This window comes from Narcine bancroftii, chromosome 2 (genome assembly GCF_036971445.1).
Source record: "Narcine bancroftii isolate sNarBan1 chromosome 2, sNarBan1.hap1, whole genome shotgun sequence".
NCBI lineage: Eukaryota > Metazoa > Chordata > Chondrichthyes > Torpediniformes > Narcinidae > Narcine > Narcine bancroftii.
The window spans coordinates 115245700-115267983 of record NC_091470.1 but is presented as its reverse complement, the minus strand read 5'-3'; the positions used below and the strand labels follow the sequence as shown (position 1 = coordinate 115267983).

At 46.3% G+C, this 22284-nt stretch overlaps 1 protein-coding gene across 2 annotated transcripts in view; it reads right to left on the bottom strand.

The window, feature by feature from the left end:
* The window catches only part of LOC138754177 (AP-3 complex subunit mu-2), a 30688-nt gene extending 9157 nt beyond the window's left edge, over window positions 1-21531 (bottom strand). The window contains exons 1-4 of one of the 2 annotated variants that reach the window (XM_069918059.1): window positions 20931-21531; window positions 11827-11998; window positions 5355-5492; window positions 2397-2482 (exon numbers count right to left, since the gene is read on the bottom strand). In XM_069918059.1, the coding sequence (XP_069774160.1) occupies window positions 2397-2482; window positions 5355-5492; window positions 11827-11998; window positions 20931-21203 (669 nt within the window). In that variant the 5' untranslated portion in view covers window positions 21204-21531. The remainder of the gene's footprint in view (window positions 1-2396; window positions 2483-5354; window positions 5493-11826; window positions 11999-20930) is intronic. The other variant, XM_069918058.1, reaches the window with a different exon arrangement.
* Between the last annotated feature and the right edge of the window lie 753 nt (window positions 21532-22284).

The window sequence follows — 22284 nt, the reverse complement described above, 5'->3', positions numbered from 1 at the left end:
ATATATAGGCAATTCACAGCAAAAAATGTGTTGTCCTCATTGCAGAATAATTTGAATTCAGGAATAAAACTGCCTCACTGCAATGATAAATAATCCAGGTGAGACTGCACCTAGAACATCGTGTGCAGGTCCGATCTCCCACCTCTGGAATGATATAGTTATCATAGAACGTGTCCAGTGAAGGTTCACCAGATTGATTCCAGTGATTGGGAGGGAAACATGGCTCACGAGGAGAGGTTCAGCACATAAGGGTTGATACAATTCTAGCTTGGAAGAATGAGAGGAGATCTAATTGAAATGAGGAAAACTCAGACATAGTTTGGTTTGCCTGGATTGAAGTGTCTAAACTTGGGCACGTGTCCTTCCTGGCAAGATCTCCTCATCAGAAAATAAACATCAGCCATTCAGTACAGAGGTGAGATTTCTTCAGCAGAGGCTGGTCAATCTTTGGAACTTGCTACCCAAGAGGTCTGTGGAAGTTCAGTCATGGAGTATATCTAAGACAGTGATCAATGGATTTTGGACATGAAGGGATACAAGGCGAATACAGGATAAGCCACGATCTTCCTAAAGGAATATGCAGCCTTACAGGGTTGAATGGTCCACCTTTGCCTCTTTTCCTTTCGCTCTTTAGTTCTACATCCATCGTATTCACCGTGAACTCTCCAAGAATTTTATTTTCCATCCTTCTTGGTCATTTCCAGGATTTAAACAACCAGGTCTGATCGGCAAACACCCCAAATTCTTTAACTGGATAGCTCAAATCTCACAGCAATTCCAAAACTGATCTGCTTCCCTCCTCGCTGATGTGGCTGGACCCGACAGGTCTTCTAAACAGTTCCTATCTCATTTGAATCAAGGTCTATCAGACGTGTTCAAGGTTGTTTTCTCGTTAGTGCACCCTGATATGGGTGGTGAAATTCACATGAGCCGCACTGCCTGTTATGTGGTACCCAATTAACTGGGTGACACTGGATTAGACATGGACTGATTACCACTCTCCACCCTCCTGATTGCGTGAATGGGCAATAACTGTTAAGTTGTCCCAAGTCCGCAACAAAGGAACTGAGGTTGCAATAGCAGTGAAAATGGTGCATGCTTTTTAATAACCTTCATTTTCACCAGCAACTTTTGCATTTATAAACACTCAGCCATCAATTATCCTTCAAGTTGAGGTGATGGCTTGGGCTCGAGCTATGTGGCCGGGAGGATTAGAACAGAGCATTTTGTCCAGTTGCATCACTGCTCGGTATGGAGGTGTAGAGCTCGTCGAAAGAATCAAAGACTTGTTGATCCAAACCAAGGCTTTTATTAGCAAAAGACAGGAGCTCTTCACAGGTGGCCGACCAGTCCGGAATGATCCGACCTGGCTAGGGACACAACCCTTTAAGGCCCAGACAGTAGGCGTGGCTTAGCTCTCAGCCAATCGCTGTAAGCACAGTCTAGATACTGTAACTATATACATTGGTGATAGATCTGTACTATCACAGGAGGTGCCAATGCACAGGTCAGGAAAAAATACTACTGAAAGTTGTGAGCTCAGCCAATGACATCAAAGGCTCCAGTCTTCACTCCATCAAGCACATCTACAAGAGGTGGTGTCTTGAGAAAGCAGCTTCTATCCTCAAGGCACCCCCACCACCCAGGCCATGCCCGTTGCACTCTGCTACCATCAGCAAAGAGGTACGGAAGCCCAAAGATGAGCACCCAGTGGGACAAGGACAGCTTCTTCCCGCTGCCATTAGATTCCTGAATGGACAATGGACCACAGACGAAACCTCATTTTCTCTTATTTTCTTGCACTATTTATTTTTGAAATGTAATTTACATAGAATATTTGCACTACAACGGTGCTTCATAACAACAAATTTCGTGACATGGTCATGACAATTAATTCTGATTCCAATATACTCCCTAACACCACCCAGCTGTAGTTCTGTCACCCTTAGACCCCCAATGCCCACATCCAGAAAAGCACAAGAAAGTAAATGGCCCATCAAACCTACCCCACCATTCAACATGATCATGGCTGGTCTCTTCTTCTTCTGTGCTACTAACCTTCAATTCCCCAATCTTTCACCCAAATCTACCTGAAATATATTGATTACCACTCTCCTTGGGGACAGGGAACTCTAAAGTCACCATCTTCTGAGAGCAGATGCCCTCAGCCTCAGATGCCGAATTGTCAATTTGGTTTTCCAGCCTGTCAACGATTGGGGGAGACCTGGAACTGTGTCCTTTCTCCACTCGATAGAGGTTACTGAATGTACAAGATGGAGTCTACACAACCATAACCCATTGCAAATAAGTAAATGTGACCAACAAGCCACCAAACGATTGAAACATTTTCTCAGCATGCACCATTATTGAGCAGTTACTCGTACAAGAAGACATACCATGAATGAAAGGGTGAGATCTGGCATTCCAGTCAGCTTTACGCAGGCATCAATGACACCCTGTATCTCAGCGAATACTGTGGAGCCTGCAGAGAGCAAGGAGCCCTTTTAGCACAGATCATTCCCACTTACATCTGGGAAAGGCAAAGAGAAAATTAACCCCCACAGCAAGAGCAAGTTGCCCATTTAAAAAGCAACTAGAGATTATTTTAAATGTAGACATACAGCACAGTATGGCCCACAAGCCCATACTGCCCAATTACACCAATTAACCTACAATTCTTCTATGGTTTTGAAGGGAGGGAGGAAACCCACACAGACATGGGGGAAAAAAACTTAAACTCCTTACAGAGACCGCCAAATTAGAATCCAGGTCACTGGCGCTGTAACAGCATTGCGCCAACCACTACGCTAACTGTGCCATGTGCTCCAAGTGGCTCACTGTTTTAATGTGCACACACACACTCACACCCACCCCCCCCACTACCCACCAACACACACCCCCTATCCCCACACCCACCACACACATCCCCCTTTCCCCCCCCCCACACACATCCCCCATACATCCCCTCTATTCCCCCCCCACACATCCCCTCTATTCCCCCCCACACATCCCCTCTATTCCCCCCCCACACATCCCCTCTATTCCCCCCACACATGCCCTCTATTCCCCCCCCCCACACATCCCCTCTATTCCCCCCCCACACATCCCCTCTATTCCCCACCCCCCCCCACATCCCCCCCATTCCCCATCCCAACACATCCCCTCCATTCCCCCCACATGCACACCTGTCAGCGGGTATGAGGAAGGAATACCAGAAACAAAACATACCAGTCAGAATGCACAAGGACTGGCAGCTTTTCTACAAGGGAGGGGAGAACACAAGCAAGACCATCTCACTGCAGTTCCCAGCAACACACGTATGTAGGGTGGGTAAGAAGGCATTCACTGATCGGGACACTGAATATTAAAGTCAGGAAGTCACGTTGCAACGTATAAAACGTTGGTTAGACCACATTTGGAGTATTGTATTCCGTTCTGGTCACCACACCACGGGAAAGGCATGGAGGGGTTGGAGAGTGTGCAGAGAGGTTAACCTAGACTTTGCCTGGTTTGGAGTTCATTAGCCAGGAAAGTTTGGACAAACTTGGATTGTTTTCAATGGAGATAGGGGTTGATCTGACAGAAGTTTAAAATGACAAGAGGCAAAGACCTTCAGAGTCTTTTTGCTCAAGTAAAAATATCAAATATTTGTGGGAGGGGGACATAGTTTAAAGTGAGAGGGGGAAAAGTTAGTTTGAAGGTAACACATCTATCATAGGTTGTCGAACGGGAATGGTGGTCCCAGTCTCCCCAAAAACTCTGCACCATGGCAGCAGTTCGTCCTTGGCATTATTATCTGAGAGTTAATGGCCTCAGAACTTTAATTCCCTCAGCAGAAGACATACAAAATAAAAACTACATTTTGGTACAAATGCAACCTGTTGGAGGAACTAGTGGCTCGAGCAGCATCAGTGCCAGAGAAAGAATGGTTGTCATTTCAGCCCAAATCCTTCATTGAGTCAGGGCCCATTACTCTTCTGCTGTAGGGCTCCAGCCTACAGATGCTGCTTGACCCACTGAGTTCCTTTAGCAGATCGTGTTTCATTCTCCGATTCCAGTGCCTGCCATCTCCTGTCTCTTGATTCAGCTCTGCCATTGGCTGGCCTATGTACTAACTGGGTGAACAACAGTGTGGGGCTCGGATTGCTGATGGTTTGGACTGAAGGCTGTGTGGCTGCAGAAGTGCTGGAGGCGAACCTACAGACATTCAGTGACTCGGGGGTGGGGGAATCTCTCATTTGCTTCTCCTCTGACTACTGTCCTTCCAGTCACGCTGCCGTCTCCCCATCCCCCCCCACCTTCACCTGCCGACTCGTGCTGCCCGTCTCTCTCTCGCCCGGCCGACTCGCGCTGCTGGTCTCTCTCCCAACTTGACGGTTTTTGGAGCTTTCCGGATTTTAGATGTCTGGATAAAGGATTGTGTACCTGTATCACATCGTCTGTTTTATTACGTGGCAGTAAAATAATCTTGAATCTTGAAAGAACACTGATAAAGCAGTTGGCACTGTATCGTCAGCAGATGTTCCCATCTGTCTGTAATAATTGAGTTACGGAGAGCTCACAGCCACACACAAGAGTGAACACACAGAGATGCACTTGACTGACACACAGACTGGGTTGCAGGCTCAGTTTACCCATAATAAAGTAAGGAGATAGTGCCTGGGAGGATAAAGAAGAAAGCAGCCACGTCATGGACACACAGCATGGAAAGAGTTCATTCAGCCCACTGATTCCGTGGGCTGAATATCAACGACTCAACAACACTAACCCAATGTTTTGCTCTCATCAACATTAATTTGGAGCAGCACGGTTAGTATAGTGCTTGCGCAACGCCATTACGGTGCCAGCGAAATGGGCTGAAATCTGGCACTGTGAGGAGTTTGCACGTTCTCCCCATGTCTGCGTAGGTTTCCTCCAGGGGCTCCCGTTTCCTCCCACCCTTCAAAACGTACAGCAGGTTGTAGGTCAATTGATTGTAATTAGGTGGCACGGGTTTCATGGGCTGGAAGGTCCTGTTACTCTGCCGTATTGTTTAAATTTAAAAAATGAAAACTTTCCTCAGATTCCCAGCCAGAAGTTAAAACGGACATTTAAACTAGCAAACTGCTCAGAAAATCTAGTGTCACAGGGGAAATGTGCCAACTCCTTGTGGACAGTGCCCACCTGAGGTCACTGGAATGAACCTGGCTCTGGTGCAGTGGCACTACCTGCTGCCTGGCCTCACCCCAGGACGTATCTGCAGCTCACAAGGTTGAACGTCTTCAAAGTTGTGGGTAAGATTACTGTCAACATGTGCTGCCTCCCAAGCCACAAACTCTGTTGGGTTTGCAGTAAAGAACATCCCTCCCCCATACCTGATTTGTCAATGATGGCATCGATTTCTTCAACTACATCAAAGTAAGCTTCATTGTTGGCGTATTTCACACTGGTTCGTCTCCAAGGCACCACGGACAGCTGCCCTGTGGGTAACTGGTCCCCAACATTTGTACTGCCTAAACAGGGAGAAATTAAATCAATACAAAGGGCAGATTTCTCATCAACAACCTCAGGAAAATAACAACAGACCCATGAATATCAACAATCACGTTATCTGGCTTCAACCTTTACATTGACATCAAGTTAAATGAGGGCAATTTGGAATCAGGTGTTGCAATTTTGAAAAATGTATGGTGCAGGAAGAGGCCGTTCTACCCACTGAATCCACGCTAATCACAGCTGGCCCTGAAGGTTGCAACTCAAAAGCGGTTGCCCAGGAAGGTAAGTCTTTGGCTTTGTCACTTTTTCAGACAGTGAGTTCCAGATGACCACTGTTCTCTGGACAAAATGTTCTTCCTGAATCCCCTCAACCCACAAAGAGAAAAGGGGGAGTCACGTGATGGAGTAGTGGCCGGGAGGGGAAATCCAGCCCTCTCCAGAAAAGTTAAAAAAAAGATAGAGAAAAAGCAAAGGCACAAACTTACAAACCAAAACAAAGTGAAAGTAAAAGTGTGAAGAAAATGGCAGCGAAGAAAGAAAAACCAAAAACAACGGGAAGAAAAGAAGAAGGAAAGACGTCGGAAGAAGAAGGTGAAGGTCTTACCTGTCCGAAGAGGCCCGCCGCGGAGAGAGAGGCCCGCTCCCACAGGTCAGTGGAGGTCCCGGGCTCGGGACTACAAAAATGGCTCGCAGAGCCGAGTAAAAGTGCGCAACCGCGCATGAAAAAAGACACTGACGGGAGGGGGGAACAGTTGCGGAGTCGATCTCCACAGCTGAGAGAGACACCTGCAGCACAGCAGCAGGCGCAGAACACAGACAATAATGACAACAAGAAAGAAGAGGGTAAAAAGAAAACAAGGAAACAACAGATGGTCAATCCAGAGGAAGAAGAAGAAGAAGAGGAGAAAGGCAAGACAATGGATGTATCTTTTTTTAAAGAATATATGGAATCAGTGAAAGAATGGCAATTACAAGAATTTGATGAGATAAAAAGAAGAATTAAGAATGCAGAAGAAAGAATGAATAAAATGGAAGTGGCCATATCAGAATTGGCAAAAAGAGTGGAAAATAGATGAATTTCTAACTAAAATTGAACTACCAAAACTACAAATAGAGGAACAAAATAAATTAACAGAGCCATTTGGAATAGTAGAAATACAAGAAATAATAAAAAAATTACCAAATAATAAAACACCAGGAGAGGATGGATTCCCAATAGAATTCTATAAAACATTTAAAGATTTATTAATTCCTCCCCTCCTGGAAGTAATCAACCAGATTGATAAAACACAAAGCTTACCAGATTCATGTAAAACATCAATAATTACAGTAATACTAAAGCAAGGGAAAGATCCACTCGCACCAGCGTCATATAGACCAATATCTTTACTTAACACAGATTATAAGATAATAGCTAAACTATTAGCAAACAGATTAGCAGAGTATGTACCGAAAATGATAAATCTAGACCAAACTGGATTTAGTAAAAAAAGACGCACAACAGACAATATTTGTAAATTTATTAACTTAATTCATGCAGTAGAAGGGAGTAAAGTGCCAACAGTAGAAGTTGCTTTAGACGCAGAGAAGGCCTTTGACAGAGTAGAATGGAATTATTTATTCAAAGTATTGCAAAAATTCAGTTTACCAGAGAAGTATATTAATTGGATTAAAGCATTATATAAGGGGCCATTGGCGAAAGTGACAGTAAATTGATATATATCAAAGCAATTTAACTTAAGCAGGTCAACACGGCAGGGATGCCCACTATCACCTTTATTGTTCGCGTTAGCTATAGAACCACTAGCAGAATTGATAAGAACAGAAAATAATATAAAAGGGATAAAAATAAAAGACAAGGAATATAAAATCAGTTTATTTGCGGATGATGTTATAGTATACTTAATAGAACCAGAACTATCAATAAAAGAATTATATAAGAAATTGAAGGAATATGGAGAAGTGTCGGGGTACAAGATCAACGCAAATAAAAGTGAAGCAATGCCAATGAATAATGCGAATTTCTCAAAGTTTAAGAAAGAATCGCCATTTAGATGGCAAACGCAAGCAATGCGATACCTAGATATACAACTAAATAAGAACCTCGGCCATCTATATAAACTCAATTACCATCCATTAATGAAAAAATTACAAGACGACTTAGAGCATTGGAAAGACTTACCACTAACACTGATAGGAAGGATAAACTGTATTAAAATGAACATTTTCCCAGGATACAATACCTCTTTCAGTCATTACCAGTATGCCTAACAGAGAAATTCTTCAAGGAGTTAAAGAAAATAATAAGGAAATTTTTATGGAAAGGGGGGAAAACGAGGATAGCACTAGATAAATTAACAGAATGGTATAAACAAGGAGGCTTACAACTGCCAAACTTTAAAAATTATTATAGAGCCGCACAATTAAGATACCCATCAGATTTTTATCAAACAAGGGAAAAGCCAGATTGGACTAGATTAGAATTAGATAAAATAGGGGAAAAGATACCTGAACACATATTATATAAATGGGATGAAAAATTGGTACAGCATAGAAGTTCTCCAGTATTACATCATCTACTCAATATTTGGAAGAAGATTCATGTAGAAAGAAATAAAACAAATTATCAATTACCAAAACTAATATTGACGCAAAATAAGTTACTCCCTTTTACAATAGATAACCTTTCCTTTAGAGAATGGGAGAAAAAAGGATCAAAAGAATAGAAAATTGTTTTTCAGGAAATAGATTATTATCCTTTGAACAAATGAAAGATAAATACAATATAACTCAAGATACAGTGCTGGCATATTACCAATTGAGATCCTACTTGAAGGATAAATTAGGAAGCAGTCTGAGTTTACCAGAGGGAAGTAACTTTGAATATGTGATTACAGATACAATGATAATCAAAAGATTTATAACAAATATGTATATTAAACTGCAAGAAAAGGAGAATGAGGAAACAAATGGTAAAACTAAACAAAAATGGGAACAAGATTTAAATATAAAGATAAAAAAGGAAACATGGGAGAAGTTATGTTCTGGAACGATGAGAAATACAATAAATACGAGGTTACGTATGATACAATATAACTGGATACACAGGCTATACATTACACCTCAAAAGTTAAATAAATGGGACCCAACAGTATCTGATAGATGTTTTTGATGTAAAAAAGAAATGGGAACAACAATTCATGCAATCTGGACATGTGAGAAAGTAGAAAAGTTTTGGGAAGATCTCAACTAAATATTAAATAAAATTACAGAAAACAATATACCAAAAAACCCAGAGATCTTCCTCCTAAGTAACATAAAAAACAAAGAATTTGGAATTGATTTGGATGATGCACAAAAAAGATTTGTTAAGATAGCTCTAGCCGTAGCAAAAAAATGTATTATGTCAACCTGGAAATCGGAAGATAATTTGAAAATACAACAATGGTATATAGAAATGAATAAACGTATTCCATTAGAAAAAATAACATATAGTTTAAGAAATAATATTGAAATATTTGAACAAATATGGGAGCCTTACATGAAACATAATAGCAAAAACCTACCGGGGACATTCACTACCTAAATTAACGAAAGGAGAGGGAAATGAAAAGAATTGACTCAGTGGAATTTCTTGTTTATTTTTATTGAATGACAACATTGTTTGACTGGTTTAATGTATCCTAGATTTTGTACTTTAAAAGGACGGGAGGGGGGAGGTAGGGAGGGTGGGATGGGAGGGGGGAGGGAGAAAATGGCACTGTATATATTTGAAAAGGAAAAAGTATGTATCATGGTTAATGTGGTTTATGGTGTGAAAAATAAAAAAATAAAAAAAAACAAAATCCACAAAGAGAATCACATTCTGCGGGAGACCAAGTTTAAGGGAAATAGGTGGGGCACTCTCATTTTAAACCCAGAGGGAGGTGGGTACTTGGAAAGGCTGCTGGGAATATCGGAGGAAGCAGGCAGTCGGGAGGCCTTGAACACAGGATGGATGGATATCGATCAGGCGCAGGCAGCAGATTTTAAGTTTGACTTTGGCATCATGTTCAGCATGGAGACGTGGGCATTAGGGCCTGTTCTGTGCTGTAGGCTCTGTTTTATTCACAAAAGATGTTTGTTTGATACTGCAGGTTAATATACCATATATGCTGGCATACAAGATGGTCTGTGAATGTTAAAAATGTCATCCCAAAACCAGGGCTGTCTTATCAAGTATAAGATCTGAGTCTGAGTTCTCCCTCACAGGGTCCATCCACCTAGTGTAACTGCCGTCAGCTTTGTACAGACTTCAAACAGCCTGTTAAAAGGAGCAGGTGGTGATTTATTTTAAAATATGCTAATAAAATTTAAACCTTTACTGGGCAATTTGTTTTTAAAAAATAAGTTCAGGAAATTGGGAGCTCGGATGGGAAGATGGCTGGGGCCACAGCAAGAGTCTGTGGTCAGGGCATCGGGAGCTCAGATGGGCGGGTGGTTGGGGCGTGGGTGAGAGTCCGCACTCGGGGTGCCAGGAGCTTGGATGGGTGGGCAGACGGTACTCAAACTTGGAGAATAGCTTAAAATCTACATTTTTGTTGAAATTTCAGGGGCTGTCTTGTACACAAGTTGCCTTGTACACCAGCATGTATGGTACTGAGCAATTTCACAAGAATTTCAAGAAAAATAGGAGTTCACCACTTAGTTCCTCCAGCCTGTGCCGGCAGTCAATGAGATTTTGCTGGCCCCTAACTCTCTGCGCCAGCTTCCTATATTTCTCAATCTTTCAAACATTTATCTCTAGCCACCTTAAACATCACCAGTGATTTGCCCTCTGCTAATTCAGGAGTAGGGAATGCCAAACATTTTATATCCAGCTCAGCAATAAACAACCGACCATTTATTTTGTAGCTATGACCCTTTATCCATGATTCTTCCACAAGCGAAAATGTCTTGATGTCCACCTCATCAAGTACGCTTCAGATCATAGATGTTTGAATGAGGACACCTCTCATTCTACTCAACTCCAAGGAGTATACACCCAAACTTTGTAGCCTTGTGGGCAAATGTTATCATTTTTCTAAGAAACCCTAAAGAAATAAGTATACCTAAACAAGGCAAAATGAGGTCTTGGGAGCCATTGGATGGGAGAGGTTTTCCTGATTAACAAGTACAACAGATAAGTCACAACAAAGGCTTTAACCTACAGCTAATCCACCCAACTGCAGGCAGGGGCTGGCTATTCCAAGCATCAACTTTACACTCCCAGAACATTGTGAGCCAGCATCCACATCCTGATGCATAATGATCTTGCCTTGTTTCTGAATCGCTTTCAGGCAGTGTGGTTCAGTTCACTGCACAGGCTGTCAAACGAGGTGCACTCATCAAAAACAAGACATGGTCGTAAATCAAGATTAATTTATTTTACTAACTGTCTCCATGTAGTGGGAGGTCTGCCCTCACTAGTGACAGGGGCAGCATTGCAGAGATACAGAACCCGGTCTGTTAAACAGGCAATGGGATTGCAACGCAGTACATGAAAGTACTGGAGAAACTGCAGAACTAACAGCATCTCTGGGAAGCAGACGGTAACCAATATTTTTGTGGGTTGCACAGTACCTGTCAGTTACATTCAAGGGGTGAAGAATTCCAGTGCAGGATGTGGTCTACCCAGGGAATTGCTTGGAGTTTAAATGCAGCAAAATACTATTTACAAAAAAGGGCATTAACAAAAACCCTGACAAGACAAAATTAACTTTAAGGAGAATCAGCAAAAAGATTTGGAGGAATAATTAACCCTTTGGACTCCATGTCCTGGTTTTCAGGGACTACCAACAAGCGCACATACTCTGTGTCCCTGTATTCTGGGACTGGTTTTATACCCAACCACCAAGCGGGTTTGGACTGGTGTTCGTACTGTAGTTTACCATGGACCAAGTCCAGAGTTTATATATTATGAAAGTTTAAAAATGGCTAGAGTGCAAAGGGTTAATTATTTGAGAGTTAGTTTCTCTCAGCAAAACCAACAACCCTACCAAATTAAAATTTTTAAAATCTAGACATACAGCACAGTAACAGGCCCTTTTATCCTACGAGCCTGTGCCACCCAATTAACCTACAATTCCTGGTATGTTTTGAACAGTGGAGCCCCCCGGGGAAAACCCATGCAGGCATGGGGAGAATGTACAGACAGCGCAGGGTTTGAACCCTGGACCCAATTGCTGGTGCTGCAACAGCATTATGCTAATTGCTATGCCAACCGTGCTACTCAAGTGCAGAGACCAGTTGGAACCTAACACAACTGTAGACCTAGTCCCATGCATTCTGAGGATCTGTCAGATAAGACCGTGAGGACCCGGTGTCACATACCAGTGATGGTATTCACAACAGTGCGGAGGATGGTGGGAGGTCGGATCAGCTCCTTTAAAATGTTGGACTCTGTTGCCAGAGGAAAACCATTGTCCAGCATCTCCTCCAGTACCTCATACACAACCACAACATTGTCTTTGATGACCACCTCAGAACAGCTCCCAAAGTACTCCTGCAAAGAAAGAAAATACACAATTCATGCAAAATGCAAACTTGCGCCAAACCACTGCAATTTACATAGCTACAATATAAGCACAGTTAAATTGATAAATGAAAGATTTAGACATGAACTACTTTTCGCAGAAGGTAGAAGACACAGCCCAGGACATAGCAGACAAAACTCTCCCCAACATCTACAGGGAACGATGTTGTCGGAGAGCAGCAGTAATTATCAAGGATCGACACCACCCAGCACACACTCTGTTATCGCTGCTGCCTTCAGGAAAGAGGTGTAGGTGCCACAAGACTCGCACCATCAGGTTCAGAAACAGCTGTTCCCCCTTCACCATCAGACTCCTCAACAACAAACTCAATCAGAGACTTGTATTTTACTCATTATTTATTACTGAATATTTACATCTTCATCTATACTTGCTTAGTTTGTTCACAGTTCTTTCTTTGACTACAGTTTAGTTATAACTATATAAATTCTGCCTGGCCCACAGGAAAAGAATCTCAGGGTGGTATGTGATATCACGTATGTACTCTGACAATAAATTTGAAATTTGCTGAACAGCAGTACATTCGATCTTGGGTAATATTGACTTCCCAGGTCCACATTAACACCGATTATCTAAGCACTATTGTTACAGTGGAACGTGCACAGTGAAGTGCAGAGACCATTTCATTGGTTGTCAAGAGTCACGGGGGGTGGGGGAGGCGGTTTCCTGGACAGGAGGTGATAGTCCAGGTAAAACCCACATCCCTGCTGCCTTTGGTTTTTGCATCGGTAAAGTGCAAGGACCATTAATGGGTTAGTCATCAGTCATGGGGAGGTGCACCTGATGCTTCACAAGAGCTTTATAAACCTCTGGTGAAACCACACTTAGACTATTACGTTCATTTCTGGTCACCTCATTATAGGAGGGATAAGGAAGCTATGAAGAGAGTGCAGAGATTTACCAGGATGTTGCCTGGTTGGAGAACATGACTCATGAGGCAAGGTTAACAGAGCTGGGACTTTTCACAAAAAAGGATGAGGCACCTGTTTTCCAGGTGTAGGAACAGCAAACACCAGAGGACATGTGTACAAAATGAAGGGAGGGAAGATTAGGGGAAACAATAAGGGGCAAGTTTTTTTTGAATACACAGAGGGTTGTGGGTGGTGGAGGCTGGAACAATAGGGGCTTTGAAGAGACCTCTTAGATAGACACATGGATAGAAGAAAAATGAGGTAGTTTTTTTTTGGTAGGTCTATGTAGGTTGGCACAACATTGTGCTCCAGCATGTTCTACACAAGAGGTGTCAAGGGTCTATGCCACGCTCTGATCTGTGGATCTGTGAGATGGTGCTGCAAAAGCCCAACCTTCCACTGATAAGCACTGTGTGAAAGCTCGATGCTATGGGCTGAACTGGCAAACCTGATGTGTTCCCCTGGGAACACTGTCTCCTATGACGAGGCTCATTTCACTGTGTTGAACCTTCCCTGGCTGAGTCCTGAGGCAGCCTTGGCTTTCCAGGAGGCCCACCTCCCTCTGCTCTGTTGGCTTCAGGACCAACATCACTGTCGCAGTACTGGAGTAGGGTCGCGGCCAACTGGGTTCATCCAGCTGTTTACTATTCACTCCAGATTCCAGCATCTGCTGGTCTCAGATTCTGAATGGGGGCTTGTCTCAGCCGCAGGGGCTGCAGCAGCACTGGTTCCAATTGGCATTGCGAAGAATCTCCAGGCATGTGACTGTTCCAGGACTGGAGAACCCATGCCCATATTCATCCCCACTGTCTCCTATGCCCTCGTCATAGGAGAGTGTTCCCAGGGGCAGTGAGCGATGGGTCATGCAACACATCAGGGGAAGGTGCTGAGGGGACAATTTGTGGAAATGGAGGAGTGAATGAGGCATTCACGGAGGGAATGGTCCCTGTGGGGAGAGGGGAATATGTGGCTAGTTGTGTGGTCACGTAGTAGGAGGCAGAAATGGCAGAGGAGGAGGTGTTGGATGCAGAGGCTGGTGGGGTGGTAGGTGAGGACATCTGGAATCCTGTCCTTGTTGAGCGTGGGGGCCAGGGCAAATGTTCAGGACATGGAAGATATGTGGGCAAGGGCTGAGTTGATGGTGGTAGGGGAAGAAGCCATTTTGTTTGAAGATTTCCTCCCAGTCACCACCCATTTCAACTCCCCACCCGATTCCCTTGCTGACGAGTCTGTCCATGGTCTGCCAGACAGAGACAACCCGCAAATATGAGCAACAACACCTCATCTTCCGTCTGAGCACCCTCCAGCCAACTGGCATTAACAATGACCTCCGGTTTCCGTTAGATCCCCCCCCCTCCCCCCATTCTTTCCCCGTGTCTCCTTCCCCCCCAGCTTGGTCTCTCTTCCCTTTCCATCTGTTTCCTTTCACTGAGCCAAAGACAAAACTGCTCCCATCCCCAATCAATTCTACCTTTCCACTCTTTCCCTTGTCCAATTAACGCCTTTTGCCTGTTACTCTCTGCTCCTTGCCCTGTTGTTTCTTCCTTTCCCCTCAGACTTTTAATTCAGGCACCTGCCTGTTTTTTTTTCCCCTCACACCTTGAGGAAGGGCTCAGGCCCAAAACATTGGTAATGTATCTTTACCTCCTACCAACCCTGCAAGACCAGCTGAGTTTCTCCAGCATCTCTGTGGTTTTACCTCATTATTGACTGAACTTTCATCCCCCAGAACAAAGAACTAAATCTACCCCATAGAAAATTCACCCTCCAGTTCCTTAAGCACGCCACTGCTTTCGTCTTCATCTTGAGCTCTTTGGACCCTGTAACTAGACACAACTGGCTCTTGACATTAATATTTAAAGAGAAAGGCTTAGACACCTTTGTAATTCAAGAGAAGGGTTCTTTTGTGAAAATTTCCCTCACTGGAATTGGGGTTGGAGCCATTTATTGCCCCTCCCGTATCGAACCTTGAAATGGGTGGTGTGCTAAACCAGGTCAGAGGCAGAGGAGAGGCAACCACCTGTACAGAACAAGCAATGGGTTAATGATCTTTGAATACAGTAAAATGCCTCAGCTTTGAATTTAAATTTAGCATAGTAGCAGGCCCTTCCAACTCATGAACCCAAATGACCTACAACCACCGTACATTATTGGAGGGTGGGAGGAAACTGGAGCCCCTGGAGAAACCCACCCAGACATGGGGAGAATCAACAAACTACTGCAGATAGCGATGAATTTGAACCTGGGTCGCTGGAACGGTGATAACCGCTACGCTAATCATGTTGCCCCGGAAGATTATGAACCAGAACTGAATAGATGCTAAATTCAGTCTTCTCAATTCAGCTGGAAAGATAGCAGCATGTGATGACAAGCTGAGATTCCAAACAATAGCACATGACAAAGTTGGCAGTTCAAACATCTCAGTAAGAGTTGCCTCCCAAGCCTCAAACTGCACACCCACTTCACGCAAATGACTCCTATTGTCAGACCTGTGAATCAAAAGCCATGGTTTTTTTTTGAAGCAAACAGGAGTCCACTTTCCACTTTTAAACTTTCCCTATTCTACAAAGTCTATGATATCCCAAGACAGACCTCCTCTCCCACCATAAACTCGACAAACAGACATTATTTTTGCCAGCTGGCTACAAGTGTTCTCCAGCTCTGGAGAACTTCCAACATCAGTACACAGAGGCAGATCACAAAAAAAATTACCAGAAGGTTTCATGTCCATTAATCTGATGATCCAAAACGTGATATCCTCAGTCAAACCAAGTTATGATGTCCTGTCAGTCCAGATCACTCTGTAATTAAACTGTTTCAAGGGCTCAAATAATTTAATTCAGAGATCCTGAAACAAAATTAATACGGATACAGGAAAGAACCCCACTTGGAATATTACTTTCACTTCCGGTCACCTCACTACATGAACAATGTGGATGCCATAGAGAGGATGCAGAGGAGATTTACAAGGATGCTGTTTCAACTGGAGAGCATGTTTCATGAGGATAGGTTGACTGAACTTAGTTTTCCTCTTTGGAGCAATGGAGGATGAGGGGTGAGCTGATAGGTGTTCAAGATGATGAGAGGCTTTTTCCCAGGGCTAACACAATGGGATACAGATTTAAGAGGCTTGGGAATAAGTACAGGGGGAAGGTAAGAGGCAAGTTATTCGCAGAGAGGGTTGGGTGCATAGAATGCACTGCCAGCAATGGAGGACGAGGCAGGGACAATCGGATCTTTTAAGAGACTACTAGATAGGTACATGGAATGGAGACAAATGGAGAGTTACAAGGAAATTCTTGTCAGTTGTTAAGAGTTGGTTATAACTTTTAGTGTAGGGTTTAGTGTAGTGGGTTCAAATCTCATGCTGTAAGGAGTTTGTACATTCTCCCCATATCTGCGTGGATTTCCTCCAGATGTTCTGGTTTCCACTCACCCTTCAAAATGTATTGGGGGTATTTGGTCAGCACAGGCTAGTGGGCTAGAAAGATGTTACCGTACTGTACATCTATATTAAATTAAACTAGGTTGGCACAACACTGTGGGCCGAAGGGCCTGTATTATAGATTCTATGTTCTATGATCTAAGCGTCAGCGGGAGTCAGTGGAGAGACTTGCCCACAAGTGAAAACAGGAACATAGGAAGTAGGAACAGGAGTAGGCCAAAAATGGCCCATCGAGCCTGCTCCGCCATTCAATACGATCATGGCTGATCTAATTTATGACCTAACTCCACCTACCTGCCTTCTCCCCATATCCCCCAATTCCTCTCTCATGTAAAAAAAAAGAACCAATTATGCATCTGTCAGAACTGGCAATTGCAGACAGAACAAGATGGACTGGCCATCAAAGATAGAGAGAAGCAGGTTTCCTTTACTGTTAAGATATTATAACCTGGATTGCAGCTTAAAGTGCTAAATAATATGGCAATAAGTTTGAAGGCAGAAGTGGATAAAAGGCGAATCTGATTGATGGTAAACTCGAGGAAGGAGAGATCTCGTCCCTACAATCAAATCAGAACAGAAACGTCCATTCAGAAATGCCAATGAATTAACAGAATGATAGTGCAAATTTGCTGGTTTAATGATCTAAAAAGAGATCAATTCCTGGCAGTGTAGCAGGAACATACAGATCCTATTATGCAAAATCGCGTAAGAACTAATGATCATAAAATTACCATGCCATAAAAACCCAAGTGGCTTACTTCTCCAAAATCTGCTCCCTTACCCTGTTGGCCTCTGTGTGGTCGAGTTTTCAGCCCCACTGAAGTGTGGCACTAAGTTCAACTGTATCAGTGATGGAAAGAAAATGTACTATGTATTCCTTTAAACAGCCCCCCACCACCCCCATTCTCACCATCACCATCTCAAAATCCAACAGTCTGCAGACACTGAAAATCAGAGAGAAAAGCCACAGAATCTTTAAGAAACACTCAACAGTACAGACAACATCTGGGGAGAGAGACAGGGCTACCAATGCAGGGCAATGACCTTTCCTCAGCACCCTTCAGTCTGCCTCTGTGTACTTCTGATCAGAAGCTTTGCCTGCATCACAGCCGTGTTCTCAGATGGCAACACCTGCCATCTCGCTGACTTTCAACATTCAGATAAGTGTTAAAACCACAAAATTTTACAATGCAGGTCTTTCATTTCTTGCCCATCAAGTTGGCTTGTCCCATTTGCCCGTGCTCAGTTCATGACGCTTCAAACGTTTCCTCTCCATGTCCCTGTCTAAATATCTTTGAACTGTACAATTATACCAAGCTTGACCACTTCCTCTGTTCAATATACCCCCGACCTTCTGTGCTAAAGAAACTCCTTGGGTCCCTTTTAAATTGATCCCTTCTCACCTTGTGTCAGTGCTTTCTTGTTTTAGTTTCCCCAATCCTATCTTAATGCCCTCTACTTTTAGGTTCCCTATCCTATATTATTTGTCTATGCCTTTTTTAAATAATGAAAGGTCCCCCAGTCCTGCCTTCCAGGAAGGAAGCCCCAGCCTATCCAGTCTCTCCTTCAAATCAATCCTGCCTACCCCACTAACAGCAGAAATATTTACAGCACAAACTTGCCAGGAAGTGAATTGCATCATATGGACTCTGCCTGCTCAAAACATTCATAATTAATGTGGGAGATATATTTTCAAACACACAAGAGGAAGAGAACAGTCAGACAGAGGTTTCCCTTCATCTGTCAAAATAGATCAGCACGTATTAATGACCAAAGGAGTGCTGTGATGGACACAGTCCCAATCACCTCCAGGCTGCAGAGTCGAGTTTCGGTCAGCTCTGGACCACAGGTTGCTGAGAGGAAACAAAGATATAAAAACCAACTGGGATTGCTGAAGGGAAAGATTAAACAGGTTAGGACATCATTCCCTGCAGTGTAGAAAAATGAGGGTGATTTGATTGAGGTATTTAAAATTAGGAGGGGAATAGACAGAGTAAATGTAGAAAGACTTTTTCCACTGAGGGTAGATAAAAACCAGAGGACGTGGGTTAAGGGTGAAAGGGGAAAAGTTCGGGGGAACTTCTACACACAGAGTGGTGGGGGTGTGGAACTAGCTGCCAGCTGAAGTGGTGAATGCGTGCTCAATTTTAACATTTAAGAAGAATGTGAACAGGTACATGGATGGGAGGGGTTTGGACTGGGTCCAAATCTGTGGACTAAGCAGAAAAAGTTTTTTCCCCACAGACTGAAAGGGCCTGTTTCTATGTTTGATGTTCTCTTGTTCAAAATGCCTTACGATATGGTTTTGGAATTTTTCAGAATGAAGTTGTTGCTGGGTGACATAAAAGCCCCCTCCCCACTGTGGGGGTGATTGTCGGTCACATAAAAGCCCCCTCCCCACTGTGGGGGTGAGTGTCGGTCGCATAAAAGCCCCCTCCCCACTGTGGGGTTGAGTGTCGGTCACATAAAAGCCCCCTCCCCACTGTAGGGGTGAGTGTTGGTCACATAAAAGCTCCCTCCCCACTGTGGGGGTGAGTGTCGGTCACATAAAAACCCCTCCCCACTGTGGGGTTGAGTGTCATCACATAAAAGCCCCCTCCCCACTGTGGGGGTGAGTGTCGGTCACATAAAAGCCCCCTCCCCACTGTGGGGGTGAGTGTCGGTCACATAAAAGCCCCCTCCCCACTGTGGAGGTGAGTGTCGGTCACATAAAAGCCCCCTCCCCACTGTGGGGGTGAGTGTCGGTCACATAAAAGCCCCCTCCCCACTGTGGGGGTGAGTGTCGGTCACATAAAAGCCCCCTCCCCACTGTGGGGGTGAGTGTCGGTCACATAAAAGCCCCCTCCCCACTGTGGGGGTGATTGTCGGTCACATAAAAGCCCCCTCCCCACTGTGGGGGTGATTGTCGGTCACATAAAAGCCCCCTCCCCACTGTGGGGGTGAGTGTCGGTCACATAAAAGCCCCCTCCCCACTGTGGGGGTGATTGTCGGTCACATAAAAGCCCCCTCCCCACTGTGGGGGTGATTGTCGGTCACATAAAAGCCCCCTCCCCACTGTGGGGGTGATTGTCGGTCACATAAAAGCCCCCTCCCCACTGTGGGGGTGAGTGTCGGTCACATAAAAGACCCCTCCCCACTGTGGGGGTGAGTGTCGGTCACATAAAAGCCCCCTCCCCACTGTGGGGGTGAGTGTCGGTCACATAAAAGCCCCCTCCCCACTGTGGGGGTGAGTGTCGGTCACATAAAAGCCCCCTCCCCACTGTGGGGGTGAGTGTCGGTCACATAAAAGCCCCCTCCCCACTGTGGGGGTGATTGTCGGTCACATAAAAGCCCCCTCCCCACTGTGGGGGTGAGTGTCGGTCACATAAAAGCCCCCTCCCCACTGTGGGGGTGAGTGTCGGTCAGATAAAAGCCCCCTCCCCACTGTGGGGGTGAGTGTCGGTCACATAAAAGCCCCCTCCCCACTGTGGGGGTGAGTGTCGGTCACATAAAAGCCCCCTCCCCACTGTGGCGGTGAGTGTCGGTCAGATAAAAGCCCCCTCCCCACTGTGGGGGTGAGTGTCGGTCACATAAAAGCCCCCTCCCCACTGTGGGGGTGAGTGTCAGTCACATAAAAGCCCCCTCCCCAGTGGGGGTGAGTGTCGGTCACATAAAAGCCCCCTCCCCACTGTGGGGGTGAGTGATGGTCACATAAAAGCCCCCTCCCCACTGTGGGGGTGAGTGTCAGTCACATAAAAGCCCCCTCCCCACTGTGGGGGTGAGTGTCGGTCACATAAAAGCCCCCTCCCCACTGTGGGGGTGAGTGTCGGTCACATAAAAGCCCCCTCCCCACTGTGGGGGTGAGAGTCGGTCACATAAAAGCCCCCTCCCCACTGTGGGGGTGAGTGTCGGTCACATAAAAGCCCCCTCCCCACTGTGGGGGTGAGTGTCGGTCACATAAAAGCCCCCTCCCCACTGTGGGGGTGAGTGTCGGTCACATAAAAGCCCCCTCCCCACTGTGGGGGTGAGTGTCGGTCACATAAAAGCCCCCTCCCCACTGTGGGGGTGAGTGTCGGTCACATAAAAGCCCCCTCCCCACTGTGGGGGTGAGTGTCGGTCACATAAAAGCCCCCTCCCCACTGTGGGGGTGAGTGTCGGTCACATAAAAGCCCCCTCCCCACTGTGGGGGTGAGTGTCGGTCACATAAAAGCCCCCTCCCCACTGTGGGGGTGAGTGTCGGTCACATAAAAGCCCCCTCCCCACTGTGGGGGTGAGTGTCGGTCACATAAAAGCCCCCTCCCCACTGTGGGGGTGAGTGTCGGTCACATAAAAGCCCCCTCCCCACTGTGGGGGTGAGTGTCGGTCACATAAAAGCCCCCTCCCCACTGTGGTGACTAATGTGTCCATTTCCCCCTCCCCACAATCACATCTATTCAAGGAGGGTCTTGGTCAAATGGCAGACCCCTGGCCGCGGCGGAACTGGGGCAAACCCCTCACCGCGAGAACCCCGGCCGGGCAGATCCCTCACTCCTGAGGGAGCGCACGCACCTGCAGCGTGTCCACCACCCGGTGCAGGAACTCGATGACGAAGAGCGGCGGCACCTCGCTCTGGATGACGGCCACGAAGAAGATGCGGTGGCGGAACACGCTGATGAGGAAGTGGTGCGGAGTGGGGATGACGGGCGCCACGTTCTCCGCCTCGCTCGCCCGCTCCTGCGCCTCGAAGAAGTAGTCGCAGACGGAGCGGCTCACCGCGCTCTTCCAGTGCTTCTCCAGGAAGATGTCGCCCGCCGCGTTGATCAGGAACAGGCTGTGGATCATGGCTGCGGCCCGCTGCACCGGCCTCAGCCGGGCCTTACCCCAGGCTCCGGGCCCGCTGCACCGGCCTCAGCCGGGCTTTACCCCAGGCTCCGGGCCCGCTGCACCGGCCTCAGCCGGGCTTTACCCCAGGCTCCGGGCCCGCTGCACCGGACTCAGCCGGGCTTTACCCCAGGCTCCGGGCCCGCTGCACCGGCCTCGGCTCGGGGATCAGCTACCGGCTTCACCCGGGGGGTTCGGGATCCACTATACCGAGACCTGCTGCCCCCGGCCACAGCCCCAACGCGCCGCTCGGAACCCACCCTCCGCCTATTGGGCCGCTCCTCGGAACTCTCCGCCTATTGGGCCGCTCCTCGGAACTCTCCGCCTATTGGGCCGCTCCTCGGAACTCTCCGCCTATTGGGCCGCTCCTCGGAACTCTCCGCCTATTGGGCCGCTCCTCGGAACTCTCCGCCTATTGGGCCGCTCCTCGGAACACTCCGCCTATTGGGCCGCTCCTCTGAACTCTCCGCCTATTGGGCCGCTCCTCGGAACTCTCCGCCTATTGGACCACTCCTCGGCGCACCCTCCGCCTATTGAGCCGCTACCTTCGCCTTTTGGGCCGCTACCTCCGCCTATTGGGCCGCTACCTCCGCCTATTACCTCCGCCTATTGGGCCGTTACCTCCGTCGATTGGGCCGCTCCCCGGCGCTCTCTCCGCCTATTGATCTTCCATTGACCGATAATCTCACGACCCTGCCTTCCCTCTCGCTGATTGGCCAGCGGTTTGTATATCCATTTGTTGGCGGCTCCCCTCGGCACTGGGGATGCCTGACCCTGCGCCCACCCAGAGTTGGACCTGTCCCTGAGGAAGAACAACCCTGGTATTGACCTGACCCCCCCGGGGAGATGGAGATGGAGGTGGAGGTGGAGGTGGAGATGGAGGTGGAGGTGGAGGTGGAGATGGAGGTGGAGGTGACCCTGACCCTGGTGACCCTGACCCTGGTGATCCTGACCCAGGATTAGTGTCCACAACCCAGTTGGAGAAGGCTCATCAGCAGCTGGACTGCGGGAAGAGTTTGTTTAGTCAAGATTTTAATTTTCT